Raw genomic sequence first — 25349 nt, 5'->3', positions numbered from 1 at the left:
CTGCGTGGAGCACGCTCCAAAGCGGTAGGAAAGAGAAATCTCAGTGCAGCTTTTCAAAGGTTTCGCTGGCGGGGAGGAGGAGTGTCCGGCTAGCCGGGCTTCAGCCCTCCAGCCTGCGAGGCGAAACCTCGCCGCTGTCTCTTAACTGTGGCGGCTCCAGCTCTGAAGCCTTAATAGGATCTCGCTGCGTTTCCATTAGGAGCAGAGGTGGATGTGAGCGTGTTGAGTAACGCGACCTCCTCCAGCGGGGAGCCTGGGTACGCTGCCCTGAGCGGGCTCCTGCGGGGGGTTTAACTCTCCAGAAGTCTACCTCAATCCGCTGGCTTGAGCGCTTCCCCCCCCTTTAGGGAGTACCTTTGCAGCGGCGGTGGCTGCAAGGCGTGAGTTTAAGGCACTTTCCCTGCTCCGAGCTGGATCTGGGGAGGGCGTGCGAGGATCTCCCCTGCGTAACACCAGTGGTTCGGGGTGAATTTCAGGAAAACGGGGAGAAATGGTGTCAGTGGTGATCCCAGTCTTTGGTTCCCTAGCCTGCTCTAGAAGACAGTCCCTTTTATCAGTTGCTGAGGTGTAGCGAAGGTGGTAAAACGGCTCCTCAGACAGCAGTGAGAATATTACCCCAAGGGCAACGTCTTGGATATGTATCGCAAAGGTTTCCCGGAGGAAGACCCCGACCAGAAGCGCAGAGGACTGGTTTTGCTGGTTCAGCGATAACTGGGGGCTCCTGTCATCGAGCTCCATCCCTGGCCCAGGAAGGGTCTGCGGAGCTGCCCTGAAAGCATCGCTAGAACTTATTTATTTAGCCTATTTGTTGGGCTGCTTACCCTTTGGTTTGCAAGAAAGCTGCTCTGTCTCATCTCCAGTGTGGCCACTGGGAAGATTTTAATTAGTTTGCCGCTCCTTTCAGACCACCTGCACCTCTGTGTGGTGGTAAGGCGAGACGTGGGTATAAACGTCAAACACCGGAGTAAGCGCGTTGCAAGAAGTGTTTTAGCCAGCACCTTCTTAATCCAGTGCGAGCGCAGCTCGGGTTGGAGCGTGAAGGTGTGAGGTGGGAAGGGAGGAGAAACCGAGCCCCCTGTGCTGTGTGGACTGGTCTCTCTTTGCTGCGGTGGCGATTCCAAGCGCTCCGATTCCCGTTTTATCGGTGATGCGACCGCCTTTCGCTGGATGCGATGAAACAGTCGCTTCTCCGAGGGCCTGCAGGCCGGGCCCTGCCCGCTGCCACCGCCGCGCTCGGCCTCCAGCATGTTTTGGGGGGGGGGGGGGGGGGTTATTTTGTGAAGGTTTCCCGCGTGGAGCAGCCGATTCCTGCCCTGCGACGTCGTCCTGAGCCAGATCTTGAAAGGACGCGATGTCCAAAATCGCGTCGGCTTAAAGTAGCTTTCGGATCGGAGCCAGCGCCCCCTCCCCTGCCGCGGTGGGGTCGGATTTACATTCGCCAGCAGGTGGGGGATTTGCCTTTGACACAAAGACCCCGCTGTTCTTGTATTAATGATCTATTAGTGGACGTGCTGGCAGCTTGCTAACCTTGTGAAACAGGTGGTGAGTTTCCCTGCCTGCTGACATCTAGGAATCCCCTCCCGTCTCCTTTGGTGAGCTCACTTTTTTTTCAGTCGCTGCAGCTGTTTGCTGTAAACCTCGGCCTTTTGCTTTTCCTTCTCTTTTTTTCTTCCCGCTCGAGCTTAGACGTGACCCCCTCGAGTCAGCTGAGGGACTGTCCCACCGATGGGCACGTGGAGAGGAAGACACCAGCTTTGCTGTTGTTATTTCGTAGGAATACGTAGATTTTTTGGCTGCTGGAAAGTCTGTAGAGCTCGAGGGTCTCGGAAGACAATTTTTTTCCAGGCTGGTATTGAGGGCTTATGTGCTCTCCTTGACAGTGGCTGGTGAGCTGGTGAATGTGAGGAGTCTGCGTCCCCGGCAGAGGACTTGGCTCCGGACAGATTGTCTCAATGACAATCCCAGGCAAATCCGCCTCAGTGCCGGTCCTTGAGAGACGAACCTCCGCGGGCGCTGGAAACCCGACGGGCCTTGCAAGCCAGGAGGATTTTGGCATCCGCATCGGTCCCGAGGCGGCTGAGGGAATTCGGTGCCCGCCCGGTGCCGTTCTGAGACCATCTCTGAGCCGCAGAGCGCTCTGGCAAGAGCGAGGCTGACGCTGCGGTGCGGGTCTGGGTCTCTCCCGCGGCCGAGGTTCGCCTTCGTTTTCGGTGGCGGGGCGGGAACCCCCGGCGTTGGTGCGGGGGAAGCTTTGCGGGCGGCTCTCCCCGGCTGAGAGCTGGGGCGGCTGATGTGCGGTGACAGTCTTTAAGTGGCCTCTGTTCTAATTCCATACTCCTGGTTTTAATCTCACCTGGCTCCTTGGGGAGGGAGCAGGGTGCCAGCTCCACCTCTTGGGTTGGCGGCCCGGCAGAGGGGCCATCGTAGCTGCCTCTGGGCTTGCCTACCGTGGCAAACCTTGGCACAGCTCTGCTGGTGAGCCCTCCTTGAGTAGCCGTGGTTTACTTTGGCAAAGGCACCTTTTTCTTTTTCCCCCTTGGCCTGATAAGACTGTTTACTGTCCATGCTAGACCTTTTGCCAGCAGCACCGTTTAAGGATAATTACCTTCTATCCCAATTAAAGTTTTTAGGAGTCTATGAGCACAGCTCAGGTAGCCGTGAGGTTTCAGAAGCTGCACAAAAGCACAGGTGGACTTTGATTTAGGTAGCTTTGATGGTTTTTCTGGACTCTTGGCTTTGCACTTAGTGTTTGTGCCGGTCCGTGGGAGCTTGAAGCGTGGCCTGGGTTACGCTCGTTTGGCACACGCTGTGTTTGTGTTTGCCTTTTGGTGCGCAGGGCTGTCGCTTGCTTTTTTTGGACTCGAATGCACCTGGCTTCTGCACAGGCGGCGTGTGCCAGGTTCTAGTAGCCAAAAGTCAGCGTGGCCTCAGAATTCGGGTGTCACTCTTCGAATGACTGAAAGGTAGTTGGTAAGGTAAAGATTTGCCTGTTCAGTTGATGGGTCTTTCTCAGTTTCGCTCGAGTCTAGTGTCGTGATGACTCTGTCTCTTCCCCCTTCGAAGAAGTCATTCAGCTTGATAGAATTCGATGTACAATACAGATATTTTTAGGGTTATTTTGAGGAGGTATTCTGGTTGTCCTACAGGAAGAAATCTGGCTCAAGGTAAGCGTGAGAGCCAGCTCTCTGAACCAGTTGCACACTGGCTTCAGCTCCAGCAGCACAGATCTGACTAGTTTCGGATAAAACTGGGGCATTATGGAACTGCATGTGATGCTCCTCTCTATTTGAAGGAGCTGCCATTCAGTAGGTATTTAGACTTGCCAAACGGATGAAAAGGACACCCGAAATCTTGTCTGCCAGACACTCTCTGCTAGCGGGGACGGGGGTTGTGATGGTTTTTTGTTGATGCTCAACGCAGGAGCTGCGTGCAGGGCCGGGTCCTCCTGCAGGGGTGAGAAACAAAACTCTCTTCTTTTTTTTTTTTTTTTTTTGCCCCATTTGTGAGTCTTTGGAGCTTCTCAAGTCTGGGGCTTCTTACTCGTAGCAAGAAAGGAAAATAGCTGCCCTCGGAAGATTAGAAAGAACATGCGCAAGTTTGGAGGAGGGCGGCCAGAAATGGCAGTAGTAATTGTTTCTGGCTCTTGCTGCGTTTGTGCAAGGAAGGTGTTTGCTTTCCTTGATGAGTCTTCTGAGGTACTAATGTTATTTATGTTAGCATATCCAGTGGCAAGGGGAGAAGTTACTTACATATTGCTCCACTTCGTGATCGCTTTGTTTCCACGTAGCTTCTGTGGCTGGAGAGAGCAGTAGTTCTCTGACGCAGCAGGGTCGGGGCGCCTGTGCCAGCCCTGCTTCAGACTGAAAAATGACACAGATGATTTATCAGGGCTTGGTCAAGGCTTTGAAAAATTGGTATCAAGCACACATCTGTTTTTGCAGACTTCCATGTAAACTTGCCCTGAGGCACCCCAGGGGAGAGCAAATGTCAAGCAAACCAGCTTAGGGATTCTTAAAGCAAAGACATGCCGGCATTTTATGACCAGAAATTTGTAGGGCTTGTGATTTCAAGAAAATAAAGCTTATTCCATGGAAAATTGGGTCGTTGCTAATAAATGTTAGGACTAGTTTGGATTGGACAAGCTTACTCTAGCTGCTGAGATTCAACCCGTCCTTGCTTTTGGTCTGGACCGTGAATAGAGCAGCACTGCAGCAGGTTGGCTGGAGCGTTGCTGTAGGTAACGACGGCATCTGTCACTTGCCTTCAAGGTTTTGTTCCCCGTTAATGACAGTGAAAGCTCTGCACGATCCCGAAACTTAAGCTTCCTGCAAGCACAAAATGGCATCGCCGTTGCCTTTCGTTGCTGAACTTCTCCAGATTCTTACCTCTCAGCTGGCGCTGTTTGAGCCCTGGACTCAACTTTGAATAGACGAATGTAGGTTAGGTGTGAACGGGAATAGAAATGTCTGATAAAAATAACACTGGGCTATTTGGAAATTGGGGGGAATTAAAAAAAAAAAAACCCCACCCAACCCTGACCTGCTGCTCGTGCTAAGCACAGCTCAGCCCAGGAGGCGGCTTTCTCTCTGCCTTTCAAAGGGGTTACGGATGGCTCCCGTGCAGACTGCTCCCTGGGAACGTTGCTACCTTTGACAGCCGGGTCCGGCTTCCTCGGCGGCCCGATCTCCGCTGTGGCAGATGGACATCTGTCATCCGCCACGTCAAACCCTGAGCTGAACGTCAGTCAGATATTTCAGCCGCCTTCCAGCACAGGTGGAGAGGGTGCAGTAACTGGAAGCTGTTAGTACCTTACGTCGTGTGTCTGAGCATAAGAAAAGACAGCTTTTACTTGTGCTTAGTTTTGTCTGAGCTGTACTGGCTGCTTCAGAGTGCCCAAAATGTACTCTTTTTTTTTTTTTTTTTTCCTCCCCAAAGTGCCTCTGTAGCCATCTGTTCAACTATCTATCTGTAAGATCATTCATCTCATGAGGAGCAAGCAGGGAAGGCGACTATTGCATTCAGCGCCCTTCAGATTCGCTCCCAGACGGGCGTCAGGAGTTGCAGAGAAATCTCCCTTGAGTTTGTTATTGAGCGTGTTTAATCCTGGGTGATGTTGTTTTTTTTTTTTTTGGACTGGAAGCCCCCCACACCCCAGTGGTGTGAGAGGACACCTCCTTCTCCTTAGAGACCCACCCGCTCAGGGAACAAGCTGAGCTTTGCTGTAGCTGCCACTTCAGGCAGAGCTCTTGCTCCTTTTTCAGTAATGAATCTCGCTCTGTTGCTTTGTACAGTCATCCACGGGACTCTCGGATACATAAACAATAATTTGAGGATCACTTTGTTTTCTCTTCTGTGCTACTGACTCTTTCTGGAGGTGTGGATCAGTCAGACCTGCTCTGTCTGCTGCTGCGGCCTCCAGTCCTGGGAGAAGAGGATCTTTGCTTTGTTTCAGCCTCTCTCTTACGAAGATGGGCGATAGATTATGTGGTCCGACCCAATCCGTGCTGGAAGAGCCATGATGAAGCTTAGTGGGGGCATAGTGTGGGTGTAGAAATGCAGCACGTGCTTTTCTCCTGGAGGAACATAGTCTTTTTGCACCGAGGGGCAAATGGATGGGCTGTGATGCTCTGGTTTTGTAGAGCTGGTGGTAGAAAAGCAGCTTTTTGTCCAATTCCCCCATCCTTAACTATCCATATCCTCTTGGAGCGCTGCAGATAACCCCTTGCTCCTGCACTGGCAAATAACATCCGTGTTAATTTTGCAGCAAGCAGAGTCTTCCACCGTAGTCTAGCAAAGATATCCCTGTCCTCTTAATTTTGCTGAAGTTCTTGAGGTGAAGTTCCACTTTACACCCCAAAAGTTCACTCGCATTTCTCTCTCTTTGCATGTGGTTTGGCGTCCAGCTGGTGTCCTGTTAGTAGAGTGGGGATTGGGGTTTTTCTCAGGAGCAGTCTCAGCACAGTGTGTTTTGGTGCCCTTGCAAAATTCTAAGCCCCACACCTACAGTTTTCTCTCATTTAAACCCGACTGGGTGCAGCAGGTGGGTTTGTATACAAAGGGAAGGTGGCACGAAGAGCACAGCGTTTGCTGCTCGCGGTGCTGTGAACGTCTTAGCTGTCGTTTTCCTTAATTTTGGGCCGCACGGCAGGGGCTGGCTCTGGGGACGAGCGCAGCACGCCGTGCCTTTGCGCTCCTTGGCCACTCTGTGACTAGCCACGGCGGTTTTTTGTGAGAGATAAGGAGTTGTTTCCCCATTTTGCAGATAACAGCAGGAAGCGGGCAAGACTCTTCCACCCTTCTCCGTGCCTTGGGGGTGTGAGATTTCAGGTCAGTTTTTGCTCGGACGGCCGTGCCTGGTGCTGCTCCCGCTGTCTGTGAGCCCGGGCTGGCGGCAGGAGGAGCTCCCTTCCTCCACACCCTCCTGCCTTGCTGGTCGCTCCGACAGAATGGAGTATTAATAAGGATAAAATTCATTATCTTTTTAAAGAGTGGATATTTGTGCATCAGATAACCGCTTGCACCAAGCTGACCAAAGCCCTTACACAAGTTATGCTTTGACGACGCTCGTTCCTGAGGTGCTCAGCCTCACCCCCTGCTGCGTGGGGGGGAAAGGGGCATCGCTGGGTTTTGGTTTGCCCAGCCCTCGGGCTCCAGTTGATGCTTCTCGTGACTCGCTGGTGCGTGGAGGTTCTTTTTTTCACGCAGCCCCCACGAAGCTTTTGAAGCGCTCGGCAGCTCTGGGCGCGCCGGCACTTCGGCTCCGGCGCTGCGTGACCGGCTCGGGGAAGCGAGAAGTCTTGGTTTATATATTTATTTTTATTTTATTTTATTTTGGGGGGTGGGTTAGCAGGAAGAGCAGCAAGTAGAAAAGCAGGTGACGTGGAGTAATCCCTCGCCTAGCGTGAGGTCTTTGCTGCGTCTGTGCATCCCCAGGATGGTGCTGGGCGTCTCTGGAGCAGGTTTTTCTCCCTGCGCTCCGTGCTGGCTGCAGCTTGGCTGGCAGACAGGCACAGCAGAGGAGAAAGCCGGTTCCTTATCGTGCCCAGCTCCTTGTGGGAGTGGAGCCGTTGCAAAGCCAGCGAGGGAACTTACATAAAAGTTCTTGGCTGCTCCCATCGGCGTAGCCTCATATTTTATCTTGCATAACTCTGCTCACAAGGGCTACCAAGAAAAGGCAAAGCAGACCACGCCAGGAGCTTTTCATGGATCTCTTCTGAATTGTGTGACGGGCAGTCCTGCTCTTGTGGTCACGTGCCATCTCCGTGAAGCTTTCTGTCCCGACTTCTGCGGGCTTTTTTACTGGGTTAGGGTGGCCCTGGAGTCGGTGGCTGCGTTCGAAGGCCTGCGACGACAGGGAGCGTGGCGCTGAGCGGTTCCCGTTTCTCCGTTCTCTTCCCTATAAATCGTTTGACCTTCAAGCACCTTCTCGCTTCCGTTGGATGGCAGACGCTAGGGCAACGGCCCAGTTGGTAGAAGTACTTACGTTTCCCAGTCGCTTAGTGGCAGCGAGTCCCAAAGGCTCCCTTGCCCCTCTCTCCGAGTCCTGTGCCCACGTTGCCGTCCCGCTCCCTTTGACCTCCCTTGCTCCAGCTGAACCTGTTCGTGTCAGACCCGCGGCTCCCCTCTGCCTCCTCCCGCCGTGCAAACGCTGCCGTCCTCGTGCAGATCCCGAGAGTGAAATATGTGAAATTCTGCAGAATGTCGAGGTTTTCATCAGTAACCAAAGGGGTCACTTCTGTTTTATTTTATTTTTTTTCCTTTTGGCTGTAGAAAGGAGCTATCTGTGCAGTAAAAAGATGTTGTCCAGCCTGTGTTGGTATAAGCAGGGGTCTTGCTTAAACCTCGTTAATTGGAGGCTCCGTGGGGAAAGCGCTGCGTGTGCCCTGGACCGTTCGAGGCACGCAGGGCACTTAGAACCCAGCAGAGCGAAACTTCCAACGCGGCCGATGAAAGAGGGCCACCTTCTTGCAGCCACCGGCTCCCCTTTCATTAGAGCCGCTCTTGTTCTCCTCTGTCCTACATTTCACATGATTTGAAAATTGATGTTCAGCTGCAAAGACTCTCTTGTGCTGCCTCTCTGCTTTTTCTCTCTGCCCCCTGGGTTTCCAAGCTAAATAGCTGCTCTATTTGCATTTAAAAGAGATCGGTTGCATTACTGTTAGTCACTGTATTATTTGACCAGCGCTTTGCCTGTTAAATTCAACATACTTTGGCATATGGGATGTCTTTACTGGGTGACAGGGGTGGGGACATCAGCTTCATTTGCACATCAGATATTTTTCTTCTCTAGCTGGATTGCAGTTAAGTGCAAATCTGTCTTTCACCACATGACATGATGGCATCAGAAGCGGGAGATGTGGAAGCGATGGTACATTATCTAGTGAGTGGGTTTCGTTACACGTGGGGTGTGTTGGAGGTACTGCTTACTCAGAAGCAGGCTGGCACCGGAATCATTAAAATGGCTGTAAAAGGCCCATTTACCTTCCAAATTTTGGGGTCATCTGGGGGATGCCCAGGGTCTTACGGGCAGCGCTGCCTCCAAGACCCTTTTTGCAGGGGTGTGCCCTATCCCTGAGGCCGGGAGGGTGAGCGGCAGCTCCCTGCCCTACCCACGCTGGGGCAGGAGGCTTTTTTTTGGGGGGGGCTGCTTTTTGGGAGCGTGCAGCACCCCAGGGAGCACCCCAAAGCGTGTGTCGTGTCCCCCCCCATCCATGCTGCAGGATCGCTCCCTCAGCAAGGGCTCGGTCGTAATCGGTTTTGGTCCTGCCGTGACCTGGGAGCGTGGAAAGGGCTTGAACCCCGAGGGCTGAGGGGAGATGCTGGTTATTCGGGATGGTTTGAGAAGGAAACGGGCTCCGGGACCCGAGACGATCTCTGCGCTGCGTCGCTGCCGTAAGGTGCAGGTCGCTCTGGAGAGCCGCCGGCAGCTGGGCCGCGCGTTTGGGGCTGTTTGACGGGATTTGGCTTCTAGTTTGTTGGTTTAAAATTTTTTTCTCGAACATCCAGCCTGCCTTCCTGGAATTTATTTTAAATCGAGACGCTATGTAGCCTTTAAATATTAGGCAGGGGTCGTGGGTTCTCCATCTTTTTTTAACTTTGCCAGGCCCAGAAGGTAGAGGGGGAGGTCAGGTGGTTCTCACTTGTAACGATGATTTTTGTTTCCTGTGCATCCTTTCTGCTAGAGGTCACCTTCTCACAAATAATACGATTGCCTAGCGTGAAAATAATAACAGTAATGGCTTTTGATGGGGTGTTTTCCTGCCTAGAGTTAAAACCCAGGGAATGTGCTGCAAAGAGGTGAGGCCTGAACTTGCCCTAAATGTTGGATTCCATCAGGATTTACGAGTTACTAAGCTCGGGGTTAGGCTTTATGAAGCGGCCCGTGCTCAGAGGCGCGAGGCTGTTGCCTGGCCAAGGCAGCTTCTGCTTCGCGGGTCTGCGCGGTTTCTTGATCAGCCAGAATTTTACCTCTTGGTCCTCCCACCTGAATGGCTTGTTCCTGGGAACCGGTGTGGTTTTTTTTCCCCTGCTCTTGCTGATACTTGCAGGCAGCCCCGTTTCGGCGCAACAGGGTGATGACAACTCTCCCCGCTGAAGCGGGAGGCGGCTTTGGTGCCCGTGTTTTCTGCGGGTGCATATGGCATTTAGTCTGCATGCGGCGGCTCCTTCAACACGCCGAGGGGTGTATTTGGTTGCTCTGGCAGCAGAGCTGCTTTTCCTGCAGTATTGGAGAGCGTCGTTTCAGTGAAAGTCTGTTTCAGCGTGTGTGCTCGTCTTGAGGCTTGGAACGAAAGCCTCCTGCTGAAAAGCCTGTAATTCTTTTTTTTTTTTTTTCCCCCCTGAAAAGAGACGTGTTGCTAACTTCTTCACTTCCATTTCCAGCTGTCCCGTTTCCTCCCACGCAGCGGCTCACTCTGAAGGAGGTGTTTGAGGATGGGAAGCCTCGGCTTGACGTCTTGAAGAGCCACTTGGTAAAGGAAGGGCGCCTGGAAGAGGACGCGGCGCTGAAGATCATCAACGATGGGGCCGCCATCCTTCGGCACGAGAAGACAATGATTGAAGTGGAGGCTCCGATCACAGGTCAGAGGGCTTTCTGCGGCTGGCGTCCTACAGAAGGGCCTCCTAGGAAACACAGGCCGCTCCGAGTAGCGGGTTTTCCGCTGCCTTCCTTTCGTCAACGAGGCTTTTAAATTGCCCGAGCTCTCGGAAGAGAGGATTTTGCTGGTATAGATCAAGTACATCTTTGCAGAAGCTGGATGTAAAGCAGGGGTGGCTTGGGTCAGAGCACAGCCACGCTGCACTGCTTGTTGCTGTCGTGACCTTTCTTTTCTTAGCGTGTAATTCTGTCCCTCTTTTTGTGCTGTTCTTCCTCCCCTAGTGTGCGGTGACATTCACGGGCAGTTTTTTGACCTGATGAAGCTGTTTGAAGTTGGAGGATCACCCAATAACACCCGCTACCTCTTCCTGGGAGACTACGTGGACAGAGGCTACTTCAGTATAGAGGTGACGAAGCTGAGCCTGAGCTGCTAGTGCTAAACTAACCAAACCAACCAAAAACCGTTAAACTAAACTAACACATACCTCTCTCACGGTGGGTTTTACGCTCTAGTCTCATTTTGCATGCGAGGAAGAACACGATGTAGGTGACTTACGGTGTGATTTTTGGCGGAAAAGCAATGCCCAAATGTCATGGTTTTGAACCGGATCCTCACCTGGTGACAGAGTTCGACAGCAGCGGTGGGGTTAACGACTAAACCCTGGCTTCTGAACTCGAGTTTTAATATCACTTGTAGCTGTCAGTCAGGGGAACGAGGGGGAGAGTTGATTGTATGTTGCAGGCAACAGGATCCTACCAGGCAGTGGGAAGCAAATGTTTAAAAACTTGCAGGATTCAGCTTAGCAGGGAAAAGAAAGCGCTGCGCCGCTGAGCCGCTGCTTCCCTGCCGTCCCCCTGAAAGCATCAGCCTTGCGATGCCAGAGACGGGGTCAGGGGAGAGGAGCAGTAAATCGCCTGGGCTGCCGCGCGTCTCGCTGTGACCCAGGAGCTTGGTGCCGAGGCTTTTAATTGCGCCTCTAGCCGTGCTGTCCCCGTGTGACCCCCTCCTTGTCACAATAACCCTGTCCCTTACAGACATCGGCCACACACCTGGCGGCGTGTTAGGAGTTCGCAGCGCTGCGGGATGCCACCGACCAAGTCGTTGGCCTTGAAGGGCAAAGGAATAGATGGGTCCCCGTGGTCGCTGCTGGCTCGCTGGGGACCTGTGAGCGACCGAGCAGGCAGGACGGGAGAGCTCTTAGCAAATGCCGCAAACCCCGAGGGGTTGCAGCCTTGTGGTTTCGCTGAGGCAGGGCCGAGTGGAACGGGAGTGCTCAGTCCAGTTGGAGGCAACGTAACGGGGGGGCGTTTGGGGAAACAGGGGCGTGAAAGGTGCCAGAACTGGCCTGGAAGGACAGAGTAAGTGGTTTCTCCTCCAAGAGGGAGGGTGCGTACCACAGCGCAGGAATAGCTGAGCGGTTGGGGCTGCAGAGGGATCTTTCCCTGTTAATTTTTGGGCAGGAACTCTCAAGAATTCTGAAGGATTCTGCAGAGGATTTGGGAGGGTACCGCCGACAGCTTGCGCTCTAGCAGTGTTCTGGCTTCCTCCCAGCCTTGCGCTCCGTGTGTTCCTAAATCCTGACGGGGAGCCAAGGTGTGACGATGAGCAGTTTCCGGGGGGAGCGGGGACGGATGCTCCAAAGGTGGGGTGGTGGCTGTTGGGATTTCTGGTCGTGCTGGCAGGAGGAGCCCTGTGACCCCTGGGGAGGAAAGGGAAGAACAGGCATCTGACCGCTTGTCGAAGTGGCTTGGCTTGCGTAAACTGGGTTTGCAGTTTTAAGTGTGTTTACCTGGGAAAGAGATTATAGTACAGCACAGCAAGTCTTTCTGAGATAAGATGTGGATTTATTTATTATTATTTTTTTTGGATGTTAACCATCAAATGGGAGTTGTGCCTCTGCACGAATTTTACAGATCCTGGGTGGTGGAAGTGCTTCTCCCGCTCTCCGCTCTTACCCTGCCATTGATCTGACGCTGGAGATTTTACTCCCGGGTCTGCAGAAGTGAGTGCCTTAGTCGGGGATCGGTGCCCTCACCTCTCCATGCTGTGATAGTAGGGAAGAATTCCAGGGTGGTGGAGGATGAGTCTGCCTTGGAGAACAGAAAGGGTGGGAAGAGGCATTTTGGGGTTGTTTTTTGAGGGGGAAGGTCTGAAAATGACAGGTGGACGCCCTCAGGTCATTGTTGTGGCCTGCCACTCCAGCTCAGGGCAAGGCAGCCTGGTGTTTTCGGGCTCAAAAGCCTTGGGGCCGTTGGCCTTTGTAAGGTCTGAGCACAAAGTTCTCATTTAGCGCTGCTCTTGACCCTTCTCCTTCCCCTTTCCCCCCACGTCTGCAGAAGGAAAGCCCCCGAGCGCTCCGTTACCCCACAGAGCTCGCATTGATCTTTCACGAATCAGGGTGGGCTTTGATTAGTACATGCGGGGGCTGATCCAAATGTCACTGATAAAGCGGGATCTCGAAGGCTCGATTCCCTTGTTCCTATTGATGTGTGCCTCTTCTTTCCACCTACTGCAAAGTGCAGCCGATGTGCTTTAAGAGTTTCCCACCTGGGTGTGCAGAGAACTGGTTTCTATAGCGAAGCAACAGGAGGTTTGCTGCTGGCGTGGAGGATCGCTACAGGCAAGGAGTTAACGGCTCCAAATGGGTGTCTTTGCATTATCTATACATTTTTTGGAAAGGATTCTATAAGTTGCAAAGCTGTAGCCGCTGATGGCTGCAGAGATGGCTGAGCTGTGGACGTTTTGAGCTTGAATCGCTGTAGGCTCAGGGGGTGGAAAGGCACCTGGGTTTCCCTGTGATTTCACCACAGAAAGGTGGGGAGCACCAGCAGCATCAGGCTTTCGTGAGTCACCGCCCAAACGTGAGCATCCATGTCTTGGGTGGGGGTTATTATTGAGTGCCTGCCCAGTGCAGCTGATAATCATGACCTTTTAACTGACTGAAACAGGAGGTAATTGTATAATTGCATCCTGATGCAGGCAATCAGGAAACAAGAGGCAAAACTGAGGGCCGAGGAGGTGTTAAGACCAACCATGTCGCTTGTTAGCAGCCCAGACAACCCTTGCAGGCTTCCCCCACTGCTGTGAGGAGGTGGTTGTCAAGGTAAAAGAAGCAGTTTGTGGCTCAGACGAAACCTTTAAACCCCCACCCCACCCCGAAAGCCTCTGTTCCTCAGCTCAGCTGGATGTCTTCAACGAATTATTTCTGGGCCCCTGGCTTAGGGAAATTCTCATTTAAAAATGTTCGTTCCCAGTACGTGTAATGAGGCCGTGAAGCGTGGTTTGGTTGGGTTTTCTTTATAAGAAAAAGAGTTGTGGGGGGAGAGGGGAGGGAAGCAACCGTGTGAAAGCTGCGACGGCTGATGTCTGGTGGCAGAGGACTCGGCACAGCGTTGGCTTTCGCTCCGTGCCACAAAGCCCGCTGCGACAGCGAGACGAACCGGCCGCGGCCTCGCGTGTTGTAGTGAAGGGGTTGATGGGCAGCGTGGAAATTGGGCTGAACGCCTCTGTTGGGAGATGATGGGGCAGCCTCCTGGTGAAGGGTTCTCTCGTCGGTCTGCAAGCGGGCGAGATGCTTCCTTCAGAGTGCTTTGAGCTTTTAGTTACGTCTCCTGGGCCTTGCAGGAGAGGTCTGTGCTCGTGTTAGTGAGTGAGGGGCCATCCTGGTCTGCGAAGCCAGAGCTGCTGGAATACAATGAATAGAATTGTTTTATTAAATTACAAAATGAAACAGTTATTATGACCAAAAATAGAATCTATGGAAAGAGCAGATTTATCAGTAAAGATGGCGTGATAACGGCGTGCACCTTTGCCAGGCTGTTTTTTTCAAATCCAATTACAACGGGACACACGGTCGCTGCCTAATTACGGAGTTGCACGGTGATCTCGCCAGGATTGAAGGCGCTGCTTTATCCAGAATAATATTTAAGAGATCCCCTCGACGTTGGAAGGGGCTCACGGGACCGGGATGCAGGAGTTGTGCCGTGCTCTTCCTTTGTGCCCACGCCGGGAAGGGCTGGCAGGCTCCGTGTTCGTAACTCCCTTGTGAACGGTACGAGGGGTTACGGCGCGGCTTGTGGCGGGCAGGTTTGGCAGCAGCCCCTGTTGGTGTTGGGGTGCAGGTGGCAATTCCCCTCGCGGTTCCCCCTCCCGCCCCGTGACCTGCTGAGCCGGCGACTGAAAGCGGGGGAAGGAAGCAAATGGGGGCACGGGCGCCAGCGCTTGGCTTTGGGCTTCAAACCCGTGGGCAGAACAAGGAGAGAGGTCGGTTGTTGAAGCCTGGTAAGCCCTAATTGCCTGGAGTTGCTCCTGGGCTGTGGTATACACGCAGTAATCGATGCCTGGGCACCGTGCCTTGGGAGTCTGGGAAAGGGATCCCTACGAAACGCCAGGGAGCAGCTGAGGCGCGCGAGCGTAGCGATCTCCCCTGTTCCAGCCCCTCCGGCGCTCGCGAGGGCTGTGGGGTGTCTTGGACCCCCGCCCCGGTACCTGGCAGCCCCCACGGCCCTGGGAAATAGCTGCAAACCGCGGGGCCCTGCGGCCGTACCGGAGCTGTTTGTGGCCAGGAGGAGTTGTGGTGCCCAGCGACTCCGTCCGTTTCCGTTTCACTTCAAAACGCTCCGAATGTATTTTTAAACAATTCTTCTGCGAGTTGCTGACCTTCTATACGTCCCAAATCCTCCTCTGTATGGACGGCGTGGCTCTGCTTTCTCGCTTTGCTTCGAATCGGCGCCGGCTGCTTTCTCCGGTCCTCAGCAAGTCATTTGGTTCCTCGAAGTGACTTTCACTTTGCAGCTCTCATGCTGGCTCAGAAAAGCGACGTTTAGTTTGCGAAGACGGGAGGTTAAAGCTTTAAATCACAGAATAATTAGGAATGGTTTTGTCGGGAACGTTCCTCCTGTGAAAAGACGCAATAAAGCCTTACCTTTGCTAGCCTTCACCGCGGCTTAAATGACCCGCCGCTGGCCCTGGGTTTCTGTTCGGTTTTAAAATTCAGAATTTGCTGTCGTGTCTTTTTCTGTGGGGTTCAGATCTCGGTTAGAGACAGATGGGTGCTTTACAGCTCCTTCGGGTTTTAGGGCTCCCTGCATGTAGCTGGCGTGACTAACGTAGAGCTTACCTTGCAGGTTCGGTGCTTAAAAGCCGTGATACCTAAGGGGTCTGTACTGGAAACTAACCTGAAACTGGTTTATTTTGGTTCTGGAGGTTGTTTCCGTGCCACAGCAGCTGTTTCCCAGAGATCTGCACACCAGATAGCGATGTTTTTAAGTGTAAAACTGTTGACAGACGTCATGGTTCGCGTTCTCAAAGCGTGTGCCGTTTCTGTAGCGTGTCAGCCTAAAGGGTAAGCTCTTATTAGAGACTTTAATCCAAATCTTCAAGCTTGCTGTCATTAGGGGCTGTCCTTCCAGCACTCAAAATCAACAAGGGAGATGTGATAACATTTCCCCCTACGAGATACCTGCTGATTTAACGGTCAGCTTGGCGGTGTATAGCACGCAAGGGGAAGCCCGCTTGCTTTCCAGCCCTTCCCTCCTCCACACAGGCCACCATAAAATATTTCTGGGACTCTGGTAAAAAAAAAAAAAATAATAATTGTTTCGGTTTGACTTTGGTCTGTGCCTCCTCGAAGACGGTCTTTTTACAGGTGTGGCTGCTCAGAGAGGGGATGTGGAAAGCCCTCTTCAAAGCCCGAAGGCTTTACTAAGCTTGTTTTTTGGCTCAGCTTTTCCTGTTTTGAACTTGAACTTCACATGACACGAGCGTAAGCAGAAAAACAGAGCTGGGGGGGGGGGGGGGGGGCAGGGAGGGAAAGCCAGCGGGGAAGATCAAGTTTAATTTTGCAAACGTTGTAATGCCGTTGGTAAAAGGGCGAGCAAGATGGCTGGCTGCTGCCGAGCTGGCGAGCCTCCGGTTTCGATCGCCGCGGGACATCTGGAGCCCACGTCTCGCTGCGCAGCTGCTTTTGGCTTTGCCGCTCGGAAAACGGGTCCTTTTCGCTTCGCTTTCGGCGGGGAAGCAAAAGCTGCCCCCACCCAGCCCGGTTTCGCTTGAATGCGATCTCATTTGTCACTTCTCCAGCCCAGGCCTAATATAGAGAAATCCTCCGTGTGGCTTTTCCCCCCCAGTGGTGAAGTTGGCCAAGATAAGATCGACTGCCGATTATGGAGCTGGGTTTCTATCAGGGTTCCACTCTGAATTCAGCTTGTTGGGTGTCTTCCCAGAAACGCTTAGTGAAGTCTACAGATGATTAGTGCCCTATAAAAGGTTTTTATTACATGCCATCTCCTCCTTCCCTTTCTTGCAGTGCGTGCTGTATTTATGGAGTTTAAAGATAAATCATCCCAAAACGTTGTTCCTCCTTCGAGGGAACCATGAGTGCAGGCACCTCACAGAATACTTCACCTTTAAGCAGGAGTGTAAGTATCAGCAGCGTAAGGACGATTCCAGCACGTGAACGTGTTGGGACCAGGTGTGGGTTTTCATTGTCGTGCCTGCTAGGGGTGGTATCGGCGAGCTCTGCAGCTGTAAAAACCTGTCGTTGTCTTTTCCTGCGTACGTAGCTCTTCTCCTGTTTCAGCTCCTGCTAAAAAGAAAAAACAAAAAAAAACCCAAAGCCCTGAGCGCGTGTTGATGTGGCCTTCTGGTTAGAAAGAGCGTGGATGGAAGAAATGCGAACGCATCTTCCCTGTCTCGCTGATGAGCCAGTTGCACGCACCCCCCCCCCCCAACCCCCTCCCTGACTTTCAGGCCCAGCAACGTATAATTACTGCCAAATGACTTTCAGCTCCAGATTGTGCAGCTGGGATCAGTGATTACAATTGGGAGCAAATAAAGGATTTGTTCCTCAGTGTTTGCACTAGGGAGAATCATTACCTTTAAGATCATTTTAGGCGCGTTACGGATAGTTTTGAGCAGCGTTTACGTCTTTTTTTTTTTTTTTTTTTTTTAACCCAACGATGCTGAAAGGTCGGGGGATGACCCCTCTCCCCAGAGGATGACAAGCCGTTCCTCCGAGCAATTAAAAAGGTGTCCACCAGCAACGTGCAGCTCTGTTAGGGAATGGTTCCTCAAGGACCTGACCTCAAGGAATAGTCACAGGCAAAGCCCAAGTCCAATCTTTAGCCCTCCAGCTCTCTGGATGCTGCTGGGCAGGGTAAGGCCGATCCGTACCGAAATGGTCACGTCTGTTTGCTCAGAAGCGAGTTGGAAAACACCAGCCAGCTCTCTGCTGGATGCTGTAGTCGTCAGATGGTGATGGATGAGCTCCTGTTGAGCTGCGCTCCGTTTGAACCAGAGACCCAGAGGTGATGGGAGGGTTTTCTTCCCCCTTTTGGAAGACAGAAGGCACTGCCTTTCCGCTGCCCCTATCGCAGCGTGCAGCTGAAAAGACCTGTTAGTGTCTCTGAAATAAAGCTGGAGGAAAGGTGAACTTGCTGTTCAGGCACTTTTTTGCTTTAAACACAGGCGAGTTTTATAGCAGTAACAGGGTTTTCTGGAAGGTCTGGCTGTGTTCCCCTATTGCTGCGCTGCGAAGGGGCTGCAGGTGCAGGAAGACGCGGGCTCGGCCTGCGGCGATCTCTGCTCCTGCTCTCGTCTTCGAACGGGAGGCGCTGAGAGAGATTTCTGAGCGTCCTTGGAGCCTTGCCGTAAAAGCTGAGCCGCTTTTGGAAAGGCCCTGGTGTCTCTGTTCAATGGATCGAAACATCCTCATCACCTCTGTGAAGATGAGGCATCCAGCGGAGATCGTGATGGCTTCTAGCCCTGAAAGATCCCCTGGGAAGATTGGCGTGACTGCAGGCGTTTGGGTCAAATTCTGCCTCGTGTCCAGCCAAAAAGGCAATTCCTATCCTAGAGGATGGTGTGATATTGCTGTGCCAAATCTAACAGCAGCAGTGTGTGGCCAGCCTCTGAGGCTGGTAACACTCTTTGAGTCTGGAGGTGCAGCGGGAATGCAGGAAAGCGCTGGGATGGCTTTATCAGCATCCCAAGTTTTCCGTTGCGGCGGCAAGCACCCGGCCTCTTTTCTGTGTCGATCTTAGCGCAGGTGTTCTTGAAACTGGCTTGAAGGGAGATGAATATTCTTGACCACGTCCACATGACCGTGGAGCCTCTTCCTCCTCACACAAGCGTTTTCCCAGTCGGCCTTTTCACTAACACACCAGCGCAAAGTTCAACTCGGTGGGCCACAGGCCTAGGGTTTCCCTGTCACCTCAGGAGTTGGGTTCCTCAAAGTTGTTTATCAGCACTTTGGCTGATGAAAGCTTTGCTTAACGCTTCTTATATCGTGTAGGTTTGGGTGCGTGAATGACCCCCTTTAAAAAAAAAAAACACGGAAGAAAAGATTAAAAATAAAAGGCTCAAAATAAGAGGCTCTGCTTTCAGCCTGAGCAGGCTTTGTTGTGTGAGTAAATGCACTGAATTTTTCCCTCTCTTCCTCCCCCTGCCCCTGCCCCCGTCCTTCCAGGTCGAATCAAGTATTCGGAGCGAGTGTACGATGCGTGCATGGATACGTTTGACTGTCTTCCTCTTGCCGCCCTCTTAAACCAGCAATTTCTGTGTGTGCATGGAGGACTGTCTCCCGAAATCACGTGTCTAGACGACATTAGGAAAGTAAGTCATCCCCGTGGTCCTTCCCCGTAGCTTACGATGAACAGCGGGGTTCGTGGCTGGCGTGGTTCCTGCATGGGCTCCCAGCTCGAGGCTCCTGCGCTCCGCACGCCCACCCCGCTGGAGCTTTCACCGGCCTTGTCCTGATTTTGGTGTCCGGTTTTGCAGTTAGACAGGTTTAAGGAGCCTCCAGCCTTCGGTCCGATGTGTGACCTGCTCTGGTCCGATCCATCGGAGGATTACGGCAACGAGAAAACGCTGGAGCATTTCGCCCACAACACGGTTCGAGGCTGCTCCTATTTCTACAGGTAAGGGGTGCTTTTGGGGGCTCTGGTGGACCTAGAGCTTTTTGTCTCCCTTTACACTGAGGCGTACGGGGAGAGAAACTGCTGTTCAGGTCACCCTGTGGGACTTTACGGTGTACCTGGCTCTGAAACACTCCGCAGTTGGCTCTACTGCACAAAATCTCGGTTGTCTTTTTCTCCTCCTGTGATACTGAGCTCTCTTTGGATACGCTGCTTTGTGAAATTGCGGTGTTGGACAGCAGAGATGCTGCTTTTAGCTGGCAGGGTGCCTTTTGAGTGGTTTTCAGGCATTGGACAGTACCAGGAGCTCTAGGAAATAATCTTCTCCTGTCTAGAAGAGAAGCATTTGTGCTGACAGACCACTTGTAGCCCAGCTGATAGGGAGGATTTGGCACCGGGGGGTGCGTTTTAACAGAACGCTGGGCGATTCATTTTTTTGAACGATGTAATAGCACTGGCCTTGTTTGGGGCTGCCAAATGGATGCTGCAAGTGGCTGGTTCCTCAAACCAAGACCACGGGTGCTGTCTGTTCTCCTGGGCTCCGTGCTAAGGTCTGCTTGCTTTTTTTTGTTTGTTTTCCAGTTACCCTGCAGTTTGTGAATTTTTGCAGAACAATAGTTTGTTATCTGTCATCCGAGCTCACGAAGCCCAGGACGCTGGGTAAGTGCTGCAGCCCGCTCGCTGGGCAGGCCCCCGTCTGCGTTCGTGCCGTCCTGAGCCAGACCCGCGCGTCCAACGCTTGACCTGTTTTCCAGGTACCGAATGTACAGGAAGAGCCAGACAACAGGCTTTCCGTCCTTAATCACAATCTTCTCCGCACCAAATTACCTAGATGTCTATAACAACAAGGGTAAGGCTGGCCGGCCCAGGGCTCTGCTGCTGCTCGGGTGTCAGCGCTGTCCTCGCGTGCAAATCCCTCGCCACCTTCCCTTCCCGTGCCCCCTCTGCCCTCTCTCCCAGCGGCATTCTTGTGCGTGAAACGAGGGAAAAAAAAAACCAACAAAAAAAAAGAGCTTTATATGCTAAACGGACGGCAGCTGGGGAGCTGGAAGTGGCTGGGTTCTTGGAGACTTAATGTATTACTGTGGCAATTAGCTGTCAAGTCATAAAGCCTCGAATAATGCTTTCGTTTCCAGCCACGTGACAGCTGAGCGCTGCTGGTGAACGCTGCCATAAAACAAGCTGCAAGCTTTTAACTTCCCCTAAAACCGTAGGAGTACGATGGGGAACTTTCCTCAGCCGTGGGGTGGTTTGTTGTTGGTTTTTTTTTTTCACCCCCCTCACTTTGCATCTGTGCTCTGTGTTCGTCGCTTCTGATTTGCAGGGGTGTTAGATTGACCTTCGCTGTTCGGATCAGCTCTGGTGGAAGGATGCAGTGGGTAAACTGCAAAAATTACTGCTCAGGCCCTCTCGTTTTGGAGAGCTGGGCGTTTGATTCTGCAGGAGCGTGCAACCTCGTGTCGATAATGACGTTTCATGAGCGAGGTACAGTTCCCAAAAGTTGACAGTGCCCGTGGACACGTCTCTTGTCTTTTCTCTCCTAGCTGCTGTACTGAAATACGAAAACAATGTCATGAACATCAGGCAGTTCAACTGTTCCCCTCATCCGTACTGGCTTCCAAACTTCATGGATGTCTTCACATGGTCTTTGCCTTTTGTAGGGGAAAAGGGTAAGAGATATTTGGGTTTCCGTTACGAGTTGCCCCGGTGACTGGTCGTAGCGCCCCGAGTGTTAGAAACCTCTCCCACAGGCTGTTAAATGTGTTGGGAGGGCGTTGTAGCTCCTTAATGCCAGAGAGCACTGGAAAGCAGCTCAGGTCCGAGGAGATCTGTGTATTACTGGGTACAGTTCTTGTCAAAATAATCGTGGATGCCTGTTACAGAAAGCTTTTACCGATTAAAACGATCCTTTCTTGCTATTTCTGCATTGCTGAGGGAACTGAGCTTGGGTGCTGCAGCCCCACCTCAGACTTTGGAGACGCTTCTCTTGCCCTGGGTTTGCAACAGAGAAATTAAAATCTCCTGTTGGCCTGTGGCCCACGAAAAAGGAAACATTCCCTTCAGTTTAAAGGCTTGTTTCATTCTGAAGGAGGGGAGGCTGCTTAAAATATGAGACTTTGCCTCAGTTTCTCAGCAGAAGGGTTTTTTTTTTTACGTTTCCTGGTGAGTTTAAATTCCACCCCAGTGTTGTATGTTCGGAGGATGACTTCAAGGTCTTGAAACGCCCAAGGTGTTTTTGACTTTGAGGAACCAAAGGTTGAATTCACCCCAGTTTTGACGTTGCTGGAGCCAGGTGGCCCGTTGCGCGGGTCGGGGTGGGGAGGGGGGGACCTTCGGCGAGCCCAGGCTGTTCTACATGACTCTTGGCACCCCGCTCCCCACGTCTGTTTCATCTGTGATGTGCTTGGACGGCATCCACCTCCTTGGCAGAAGGTGTAGAGTATGTCGTCTGCTCTGGGTACTGCTGCGAGGTACCAGCAGTAAGCGGCTAAAAGTGTCTTTGGGCTTCCACTTCCAGAGTATAAATGACCTTGAAATCGTTGGCTTGTCCAGCTCGTCCTCCAAATTCCTCTGTCTGCACCAGGCCCCTCTAATCTGCCTGTCTGTGCTTCTTACAGTCACAGAAATGCTCGTTAACATCCTCAACATATGCTCCGATGATGAGTTGATTTCAGATGGTGATGAGACATTGGAAGGTAAAAAACAAAAAAACAAACCAACGCTGTTACGACCCAGCTGGTAACAGGGGCGGGGGGGGGGGGATGAAGGTGAGGAAGGTGGGTGATGCTCTCGAGAGTGATCAGCGCTTGATTTATAGCTGCCTGCCCAGCCAGGGTCTCCAGTTCCTTTTTGGCCAACCCTTGTGCAGTTCTGGGTAGGAAACGTTTATTTTTCAATTTTTTTTTTCCCCCCCCTCCTTTCCAGTTTAGTCAAAGAGAAATTAAATTATATTCACTGCGACAGACACTTCTTGCCAGCTACTCTGGAGAATGGTTTCCTGCTCCTTACAGACACTGCTTCCCAAGTGGTTATTTTTATTTTTTTTTTCCCACCCCCGATTCAAAATTTTCTGCACCAAAATATCTGCCCAACCTTCTCATCTGTTGCAGCGAACGCCTCTGTAAAGTGGCTTCTTGTGTCGCCCCCGAGCAGGCAGAGCGCGGGTTTTGGCCCTGCTTTTAAGCTGCACATGGAAGGGACAGAACAGCTGCTGAGCTGATCCTGCAGTTTCTCTACTGGGGGGGCCTCCCCCGAGGGCGAGGGGGTGACCTAGAGGAAGCTCAGGCGCGGCCGGGGGGCTGTGAGCATGCACGGGGAGGGGGGTGTCGCGGGGGGTCCGGGGGAGCTGCCTGCCCAGCCCCACGCGGGGTTGGAGGACAGTCGGTCCCGCAGAGAAGCAGAACACCCTTGTGGTACAACGAGGTGCCGCTGCTTCGCTCGACAGGTTGAGACTTTGACCCGCTTCTCCCATTGCATTCCGTGTTTGGTTTGGTTTGGTTTTGGTTTTGTTTTTTTTTTTTCTTTCTCCCTCCCATGAAAATTAAATTTGTTTCTTCTATCTCTGTCTTCATCTACTTGTTTCTTGGTGTCTCCTCTCCCTGAAGATCACTACATTTCAAGCTATCAGAAAGGTACCCAGCTAGAATTTGCTACGAGCTTAATTTTCACTGCCTGTGCCACCAGATTCCTTGGAGTGGATTTGAATAGCTGACTAGTCGGGCAGTCTCTTCATCCCCTTTCAGTTTTAACATAAGCGCCGTGTGTTTTTTAACCCTTCTGCGTTCCTCCAGGAACTTTGAGAAACGGGGTCACGTTTCTATCTGACTTCTGAATGCAGCCACTTAGTGCATGGCTGAGCCATCGGTGCATGTTAGACCTCCGGTTTGGCTTGTACTGTCCTACCTGTGTAGTTGGGCCATGTGAGGAATCTCAGCTGAGAGGAGATGTATTTGTTACCTCTTTTACTTTGGTTCTTTTTGTTTGTTTTCAGTTACCCTCCGTGCTTTTCTCTCATGTTCGCTCTGTATAGCGGAAGGGGAGTTCACAGATCTCACTTTTTGTTTGGTGTGGGGGTCCAAGCAGAGTTGCAAGGCTCCGGCCAGCCGGTCACTGTGCGCGTTGGATGCCAAAGCTGATGCTTGCGTGACACTCCCTCCCCGCGGCGAGCACAGCCCCGTGTTCTGCAGTGCTCATCAGCAGTCAGACCCGCCAGTGTTCTGCCTTGCAAAGCTGTGTCTACATGGCCGAGTCATTTGTGTTACACCCTGTGTAGTGTGATCGAACCCGGTGAGCTTCGAGCGAGACCTGCCCGAGCCGTTTCCTTTTGGTGGTTCGACTCTCTTTAGACCTTTTCAGTCCGTGTCTCATCTCGTTGGTGTTGCCCTTCTCACTGCCATCCTGAGCGCCATCCTCTCAGCGCTGTTCTCTCAAGAGTGTAGCTGTCAATCTGTTAAACCATGATTTCTTTTCCTGGAGTCAGGCAGGTGCTTCATATCGCCATGACCTGTGCCTGGCAAGCAGGAAACCGTGAACATGCCGGCGTTTTGTCTTTTGTTTTTTGTTTTTTTGTTTGTTTTTTTTTTTTTTTTTCTCTCCCAAAGGTGGGACAACAGTCCGCAAAGAGATCATCAGGAATAAGATCAGAGCCATTGGGAAGATGGCGCGTGTCTTCTCGGTCCTGCGGTAAGGAAGCAGCTCGTGATTTGGGGTCTGGGTAACGGGGGACGTTGGTCAGCGCGCGCAAGGCCGGCAGAGTCCTCTCGGGGGCAAAAAATCTTAGGAGGCTCTCGCTTCTGGCAGAGGCTGGGGGTGGTGGTTTCTGTGCTCCTGGGGGTCTGACTCCCTCAGAAACCTCCGTCTCGAGCCCCTTTGCCAGCAGGAACGCTGCCGCTGAGGTCTCTTTAGCCCTTTCGGGATGCGTCGGCTGTGCCGTAGCTCTGGCGCGCCGTGGCCGGGCGAGCAGAGGGTCGCGGCGTTACGGGGCAGGGTTGTGCTGGGCGCCTGGCGGGTCGGAGGTGTTGCTGCCCGGGGTCAGCCCGGGGCAGGCTCCCATTCTCCCCCCTCCCGACAGCCTCACCTGGACGACCATGGCGCTGACCCCTCCGTAACCGCTCGTGTTGCCTCTTCTTTGCAGAGAGGAGAGCGAGAGCGTGCTGACTCTCAAAGGCCTGACCCCCACAGGTACCCTGCCCCTGGGAGTGCTCTCAGGGGGGAGGCAGACCCTACAGACCGGTGAGTAGCAACCATCCTCCCCCTCTGCCACGCCGCACCCCCTCTGCCGTTTCGTACCTGGCCCCTCGGCTGCCCCAAAACCCATTCGGTCGGTCCCCGTAGGCGTCCTTCAGGGTGCCAGGGGACCTGGGAGATGGTTCAGGCTCCCGGGGAGGAAGGATTCAGAAATAGGAGAAAGCAGAGCTGTAGGTGGGGATGTGGAGAGCCTTCCAAGATGTCCCCGTATACCCTCGAGGAGGGGAACGCGAGGAAAAAAAAGAGACAACAAACAGCGCTCCGCCTAAAGCATGTGCATCGCTTTGTTGTATGGATCTGCGAGAATTTTTTAATCATTTATTTCCCTTCTAACCCTGCATGACAAGCCTCCTCCGCTTCGCCTCTCCGCTGCTGTTGTGTGGTAGTGTATATATGAATGCAACAGTAAACGTGCCTGCCTGTTTGTTCTTCGTTGAACGAAACCCCTCCAATTTTGACCCAAACAGAGGAAACTTAGGTTTAGTCGAAGGAAGGAGATTCTTCCAGGCCTGTATGTTTCATATTAAGACCTCTCTTGGTTTTGATCTGGTTTTGGAGGTTTCTTTTCTGTGCTTGCTGGCAAACGCTTTGCTCCCTCCCTCAGCAACCAACTGGTCTGTCTTCTTCGTGTGCCGGGAGCAGGACCGAGCTAGCGATCCGCGTGCTTTAAAACTCGCAGGGCAGGGAGGTTGGCCGATGGTCAGGGAATGAGTTATCCCAGTAACATGTGTCCCCAGAGGGAATCCTGTAATCTAGTGTTTTAATCCTTTCCTGCCGCCAGCCTTTGAATGCTGGCACCTCACCAGCCCGCTTTCCCCTTCCTATCGGCGCTGGGTGATTTCCTGCGGGCTCAGAAGAGGGCTTGTTCAGGGATTGCCTTGCCTTGATTAAATAGTTCACAAGGGAGAAACGTGTAAATATTGCTGCCCGCTCCTGGGGGTGGGGAGGGTGCAGTATCGCTCCCAAACTCACGGGTTTCTCTGCCCGCAGAGGAGTATGAATATTTTTTTTTTTTCCTTCTTTTTTTATAGCAACCATAATGGTTTCTGTCGCCCCAGTTCTGCTGCAGGCATGGGAACAGAGCCTGAGT

The 25349-nt window shown here is 52.6% G+C and overlaps 1 protein-coding gene across 4 annotated transcripts in view; it reads left to right on the top strand.

Annotated features, from left to right (window-relative positions):
* Positions 1–25349, top strand: part of PPP3CC (protein phosphatase 3 catalytic subunit gamma) — a 34645-nt gene that overhangs the window by 6000 nt on the left and 3296 nt on the right. For 3 of the 4 annotated variants that reach the window (XM_086477242.1, XM_086477240.1, XM_086477243.1), the window contains exons 2-12: positions 9883–10080; positions 10379–10503; positions 16405–16516; positions 18565–18710; positions 18876–19015; positions 19595–19672; positions 19768–19862; positions 20557–20682; positions 21631–21708; positions 23614–23695; positions 24147–24244. In XM_086477242.1, coding sequence (XP_086333368.1) covers positions 9883–10080; positions 10379–10503; positions 16405–16516; positions 18565–18710; positions 18876–19015; positions 19595–19672; positions 19768–19862; positions 20557–20682; positions 21631–21708; positions 23614–23695; positions 24147–24244 — 1278 coding nt within the window. Of the gene's footprint in view, positions 1–9882; positions 10081–10378; positions 10504–16404; positions 16517–18564; positions 18711–18875; positions 19016–19594; positions 19673–19767; positions 19863–20556; positions 20683–21630; positions 21709–22617; positions 22645–23613; positions 23696–24146; positions 24245–25349 lie in introns of all 4 variants that reach the window. The other variant, XM_086477241.1, reaches the window with a different exon arrangement.

Source organism: Leptosomus discolor, chromosome 23 (assembly GCF_034619465.1).
Source record: "Leptosomus discolor isolate bLepDis1 chromosome 23, bLepDis1.hap2, whole genome shotgun sequence".
NCBI lineage: Eukaryota > Metazoa > Chordata > Aves > Leptosomiformes > Leptosomidae > Leptosomus > Leptosomus discolor.
Note: the sequence above shows the minus strand (reverse complement) of the source record. Positions and strands in the feature narration are given on the sequence as shown.